Source organism: Mchenga conophoros, linkage group LG10 (genome assembly GCF_057382185.1).
Source record: "Mchenga conophoros isolate Kocher_MC1m ecotype Shallow Benthic linkage group LG10, M_conophoros_male_GT1.1, whole genome shotgun sequence".
Taxonomy (NCBI): Eukaryota; Metazoa; Chordata; class Actinopteri; order Cichliformes; family Cichlidae; genus Mchenga; species Mchenga conophoros.
Genome location: NC_140535.1, coordinates 7068896 through 7075882, shown reverse-complemented (window position 1 = coordinate 7075882; position 6987 = coordinate 7068896). Strand labels below are relative to the sequence as shown.

Genomic DNA, 6987 nt, shown 5'->3' with positions numbered 1-6987 from the left:
AAATCAGCGCAATAATATTCAGTGCACTTAGTGTAGAACAGAAAGTAACAACAGAAATATCACTGCTTTTTGACAGCCCAACAAAACCTGAATGCAGCATAGGAGAAGTGGATGTGTGTGGCAACATGTGAGGCAGCTCATGGAGGCGTGGCTTCTTCACAGCAACATATTTCTTGCTGGGGGAAAGAACTGTGAGCCTCACAATCCCATGTGTGCAAACCGAAGCCACGCCCCCCCCCCCCCCCCATTGTTTATTTAGTGGGCGAGTTTCAGTGATTGTGCAAATGTACTGTTTATAAGGTTGGGGAAACCTGGAGTCAGCTGAGACTGAAGAAGTCACTTGGATGAGTGATGAAACGTTTCTCCCACTGAAGACACTACATACAGATGAACAGAATCAACCTTTAGGATTTACTTACCTGGATACTGAGCATGCATCAAAACGTTTTTACATTATATTTAACATTTTTTTTTACTACATTTTTAAACAAACCAAAGAAAAAAAATTTCAACAAACAAATGATTTATGTTTTACAGATATGGGACAGTCTGGGCAGTGAGCTACCAGAACCTTTTCTATAATTTAATATAAATATCATGCAGAAATAATGAGATGTTCTGTTGAAAACACACTTCTTTATTGTATACTAAGATATCTCAGGGATTAAATGTGCAGTTAAATATATTTATGCTGAAAAGAAGTGCAGTTTCACTTGTATGGTCCCCATATGATCAAAGTGGGCTGTATGTGGCCCTCGATGTAAAATGAGTCTGACATCTCTGATGTAAAATGTTCAGCAAGTGAACTTGTGTTCTGGGGGACCAAAAATGCTAAATGATAAAGGCTACAAAGACAATATCTAACACATGGGAGACCAAAATTCTAAAGCACAAAGTAATAAAAAGTGACAAATGTCCATTTTTTGCAGTTAGCTTGTACAAGGATTGAGTTCAGTACACATCCTTCCATTTGTATAATATTATAATTTATTCCTTAATACTCAATGAGCTAATAATACAGAAGAAAAAAATGTTCAAAAAACAGACATGCAGGATTTTTTGGTGTAATAGTAAGATTAACTGCTGCTCTCCTCCCTTCTTCATATATTTCACCAAAGGTCACAGCCAGGATTGAATTAGAGGACTTACAAGTGTCATGGGGAGTTGCATGGCTTATTCATTGAATATAAAAAAAAAAGAAAAAAAGAATGGTACAAACAGCAGCACCATCTTTGTAGGTCTGATGGTCTTGATTATGTTGTTAAACTGCACTGATGGCTATGTGAAGTTCTTATGTTACAGTATAGTCACTGTGGATAGGCTTTTTCCTTTCTGTGGACAAAGACAGATTTTAACAATAAGGCTCCCAGGCAAGGCACTGAAATCGTGCTAAGAGTAACACCTCTTTAAAAATGAAAGCTCTACTTATTTTTATGGCTGTATGATTGTAACCAAGGTGTTTATACACGTGTGTGTGTGGCAGAGATGCTATCACTCTCTTATGCTAGCAGAATAGGAGAATTGGGGGAAATGAGCTTCTTGGCTGGGGTCCTCACAGTCCAGACTGTTATCTGTAACAAGAAGGCAATCTAAGTCAGTGACCAAGAAACGTGATATTAACTTTGAATAATGATGGATCAGTGCTGACGGGTCCAACAAGAAGATACTTACACTTGTTTGGGGGAGTGAGTGTGATTGTTTGTGCTGTGAACTCCTCATCAAAGTACCGGGTATCTGTCTCTGATGTTACTTGCGGTTTGAAGAGGGGGGTCAGCTGTACCAGGGATTGGAAGAGACAGATATCACTTGGTAACATGCTGGATTTATAACATGCATGTAGAGGAGGGTCTACAATGCAGTTGGCATAACTCATACCTAGGGTATCCATTTAAAATTCCTACATCACTTCGGTCTTGAGTTATCATATTCACAAACTTGGGTGTACATGCTACCAGCCTGCCGACCTGCCCAGTGAGGTGATGACATTACCCCAATACCCTTTTGCGGAAATGGGGTAAAAAGCCACTACTTGACCCAGCTGTCTTAACTAATTATAGGCTGTTTATCTCAAAAGATTTTGAACGAGTAGCTGTGAAACAGCTAACTAATTATCTGTACAGGAATGGTTTATTTGGAGAGTTTTAAATCTGAATTTATCACAGTACAAAAGCAGGGTTAACGAAGGTTACAAATGATCATCTTATGGCCTCATCTCTGTGCTTATCTTGATGCAGCATTCAATACTTGTTACACAGATCAGAGCATGCTGTAGTTATTAAAGTTACTGTGTAAAAACCTAGATGACCTCTAATTCAGACAAACCTAAAGTTCTTGTCTTTGGCCCTAAAAATCTTAGAAATATGATGTGTAACCAGATACTTACCCTGGATGGCATTACCTTGGCCTCCAGCAACACTGTAAGGAATCTTGGAGTTGTTTTTGACTACGATATATCCTTCAATGTGCATATTAAACAAATATTTAGGGCTGTTTCTTGCATTTCCACAATATCTCTAAAATTAGAAACATGTTGCCTCACAATAATGTTAAGCAATACTGGCGACCACCAGTGGTAGCCTCGTAGCACATACACCTATGGTCTCAATTTCAAAATCCTGCGTCGCTTTGTTTTTAAGTTATCACAATCATAAGATTTTCAGAAAACTTGACCTCTAAACTTGAGATTAATTAAAAATTCTGATTAATTTGAAAATTCTCGGTGACTTCTTTCTTGAGTTATTGCATTCACAAGATTTTGTAATGACAATACCCAATCAGCCTTTTATGGCTAAGGAGTAAAAAACACTTGTATTCCCATGCGCTAATATTTGTATTAATTTTTATTAGTTCAATTAGCTTTTTGCTTTACGCAGAAACAGCTAACAGAAATTTCCTTCAAAGAGCTACTTATTAAACTAATTATAAATTTATCCAGGAGTCTGAGAACAAAGTGCTCTATTATTATGGTGATAGGGTACTATGAGTTCTTTAAGAAAAGATGGGGCCTAAATATTTAACAACTTGTATGTGAGGAGAAGGATTTTAAATTTTACTTTGAATTTAACATGGAGCCAATGAAGTGAAGTCAGTATGGGAGGAATATGCTGTCTCATTCTAGTACCTGGTGGTACTCCAACTGGAGCATTTTGGATCAACAGAAGGCATTTCAAAGAGTTTTTATGACAACCTGATAATGAATTTCAATAGTCCAGCTTAGAAGTAATAAATGCATTAATGCATTTTCAGGACAAGATCAGAAATAATATTTTTAATTTTAAAGATACTGCACAAAATAAGTAAGCAGTGCTACATATTTGTTTAATCAAGAACATCCTGGTCAAAAACAACTCCAAGATTCCTCACCGTATTACTGGAGGCCTAGGTAATGGCTTCCAAAGTATGCATCTGGTTAGACACTGTGTTTCCAAGATTTTTAGGACCAATGAATCAGAATTTAGACGCAGGACATTTATTATCTTAAACAGTTTAACGAATTGGTGTGTCAGTGGGTATCAGCTGCGTAGCAATGAAAATGTATCGTATGCCTTTGAATGACACTGCCTAAGAGAGGCATATATAATGTAAACAGAATTAATCGTAGCATGAAACACTCTGGAATTCTATGATTAACCTTTGCAAGTACAGAACAATCTTCATTTACATGAAAAAATTGGAGTCTATTAAATAGATTTGATTAAAACCACTGCAGCGTACTACATTCTCTAACTACGGCATGCTCTTATCTCTGTAATAAAATCTTAGTGTCCAAAATATTAAATGCTGCACTGACAAGCACAGAGGTGAGGTAGGAAATTAGAAGTCATCCAGGTCCTTATGTATTTAAGACATTTCTGCAACTAAAAGTGTGAAAACAATCTCCCATATTCTACATTTGCCTTGACTATGGAGTAGGGTTGCAAGATGGAAGCCTTTCCTGACAAAGAAAAACATTGAAATCTGGCAAAAATTTGCAAAATATACATCAAGTATTCCACAAGCATGAGGAAACCTCTGATATGGCCTGATGAGTAGGCCAAACTTTTTGGTTGCAATTCAAAAGGTTGTTGGTGAAAAAATCAACACTTTGCACCACCAAAAGAACCTAATATCAATGGAATCTATCACATGTGGATTGGCCTGATGGCTACTTTCCATGGACATTTACCATTTATCAAAATTTGAGAACATCTAAAATCCGTGTCTGTGAAGGTTCCCAGCCATCCACCGTCATCGTAGTGTAAGGAGCTTGTCACTCCACCTCACCCAAATTCAAGTGTGTGTGAAAAATGTGGTTACTTTATAGTACATCTGGTGAGTGTTGGGATTCCTCATGAATGTTATTATTAATTTGGTTACTTTTTATTTCTCTCATGTCATGTTGCTATGGAGCAACAAGAATGCTACACTGCAAGAATGCCAGAATCCATCGTTTCATTTTTGACTCACTTGTAACTGCTGTTCCTGTTAAATGAAGACATGACTGATTGGACTGTCTGACTGCGCTTGATAAATAGAAATAAGTTGTTAAAAAAAAGAAAGCCCCACCTTTCTCTGTTCCACATCATGCCAGTTGATGGTGATAAAAAATTTGTGAGTCATTACTTCTTTGGCATCACTGGGACCTCCTCCTAACCTGTCAGTCCAAATGAGATTATTTGAGAGTAAACTAGGCATTTTTAATATAATCCACACAGAGTAGTAGTTTGGGCTAATACCTGTGCTTGGGATCCTTCTTGAGCAGGCCAGCCAGCAGGGACTTGGCCTCAGGTGAGAGGTTCCGAGGAAAGCGGATCTCCTCCATTAGGATGAGCTCAAATAAGCGCTCGTGGTCTTGGTTATAGAAAGGCAATCGGCCACACATCATTTCATACATAACTACACCGAGACCCCACCAGTCCACTGCGCGGCCGTAGTCATTATCTTCTAGGACCTGAGGAAGAAGAGACCGATTTCTCAACAGCAGTAAAAAGCCATAACTCTGAATTGGCACACCATAGCATTTGGTGCAAATAATGGCACACTTTTGTGAGTCAAAAATATTTCTTCTTTATATGTTTTTTCTTCTTTTTCTGTTCAAACTTCTTACCAGTCATCTTTTACATCACCCCTTCTGATTGAAAGAGCAGGGCTAATCTTTTCTCTTAAGTGTGTAAAAAAATCAAATGCATCATTTTCTTCCTACTCTTTAAATAAGTGATCTGCATGTTTAAATGGAGCTGCCATTTAAACCATGCTTAACTGGTACTAAGGGGTCCGAATTGTGCCTGATATAATATCAGTGTATATCAGTGAGCTGATAAAAGGAACCATACCAGCTAAAATTCACCAGAAATTGAAACTCAGACTACACAATGTTTTTCTAATCTTCTACTGTCTAATTTGTTAATTCCATGCAAACTGTGGCCTCAATGTGGTCTTCTGCTGGTGTGGCCCATCTGTCTATAGTAGAGCCCAATATAAGTCAGTTTCAGTTCAATTTCAGTTTTAATTGTCATATGCAAGCTAGCACAGGGTCAACATTCCAATGAAATGTGTTTGACGTGCAGAAGACAAGTCACTCAGCAGTATAATACAGTAAAAATATTACAAATATTAACAGACTAAATATATATAAATATATACACAAATGTATAAATAAAAAAATCTTAAATAGAAATGTGACCATTGAAATGGGGGTAATGGGATATTGCACATGGGATAAAGTGGCAGGAGTGAGCAGTAGCACAAACTGAGCAGTACAAGATTTTAGAGTTGCAGTTAGTACAGTATTGGACGGAGTAAGGGTTTTTATTTTTATTTAAATACTAATAAGAATGAAGTGACCAGTGCAGAGTGTAGTATGTTCTTGAGAAACTTTAGGACAGCTTCTGTGTGCATCCTGTGAAGTGTGGTGTCGGTATTCAAGTGTTGTAGTTGAGGTGTTGAATGGCTTGATGGTAAAAGCTGTTTTAATAAATAAATAAATAAAAAACCAACTGGTGGTCGCCAGTGGTACTCCTCTTGACACAATTTGGAAATCCTGTGTTGGCTTGTGCTCAAGTTGTCGCATTGACAACATTTTCAGGAAACGTGACCTCTGACCTTGAGGTCAAGGTCACTGAGATTTGAACTAGTCTGAGATTATGGTATGGCATGAAACGTCTACATCACCTCATTCCCAAGTTCACAAACTTGGGTGATTGGGTGTCTTGGGTGTAGCATGATTCTTAGTGATATTGGACATTGGTCAACATATCAACTCACACGTACCTTGTTTTACTGTACACAGGAAAAACAAACAAAAACAGAACACTTTACATGGCTCAACCAAGACAGCTTCTTATGCACATAAAATATGAGTAATAGATTTACAGTTGCAGCAAATCTAGAGACAGGGGACCAAACTATGATATTAAACAAGCTATTAAACAAGCTTGACAACACAGGTGTGTTTAAAATGTGTCACCAGACAGTGCCTTACCTCAGGAGCCAGATATTCAGGTGTTCCACAAAAGGTTTTCATTGTTGCATCTGGAGTAATGCCCTCTTTACAAAGGCCAAAATCAGTTATTTTAATGTGTCCGTCTTTGTCCAGCATCAAATTCTCCAGCTGAGAGGAAAAACACATTCACATCAGATTTCAGTATAATCATACACTGCTGCCAATTCAACAGATCCACAGTTCCTGTACATTTTCTTCGTCTGTTCACAAAACAACAGAAAAACAAACATGCTGTCTACATTAAACTAACCAAAAAATAAGCCTACATCTAGTCAAAGCAGCTTGCAAAGAAAAGCGTCTGGACTTCTTTAAGTTGCTTGAAGACGTTTCACCTCTCATCCGAGAAGCTTCTTCAGTTCTAAGGTCAAATGGTGGAGAGTCCCAGATATAACCTAGTGGGAGTATCGCCCACAGAGGGACAAAAGGACCCCCTGATGATCCTCTAATCGCCTGAGCCAAGGTATGAAACTGGGTGTGGGTCCCAATCAGCCAGAGCTCAGGCGATT

General features: G+C 38.0%; 1 protein-coding gene across 6 annotated transcripts in view; it reads right to left on the bottom strand.

Annotated features, from left to right (window-relative positions):
- Positions 1-616: 616 nt before the first annotated feature.
- LOC146565298 (RAC-beta serine/threonine-protein kinase-like) overlaps positions 617-6987 on the bottom strand; it is a 29992-nt gene continuing 23621 nt past the window's right edge. For all 6 annotated transcript variants that reach the window (XM_085288325.1, XM_085288326.1, XM_085288328.1 and 3 more), the window contains 5 exons: positions 6461-6589; positions 4716-4930; positions 4546-4633; positions 1672-1774; positions 617-1571 (listed from right to left, as the gene is read on the bottom strand). In XM_085288325.1, the coding sequence (XP_085144451.1) occupies positions 1492-1571; positions 1672-1774; positions 4546-4633; positions 4716-4930; positions 6461-6589 (615 nt within the window). In that variant the 3' untranslated portion in view covers positions 617-1491. The remainder of the gene's footprint in view (positions 1572-1671; positions 1775-4545; positions 4634-4715; positions 4931-6460; positions 6590-6987) is intronic.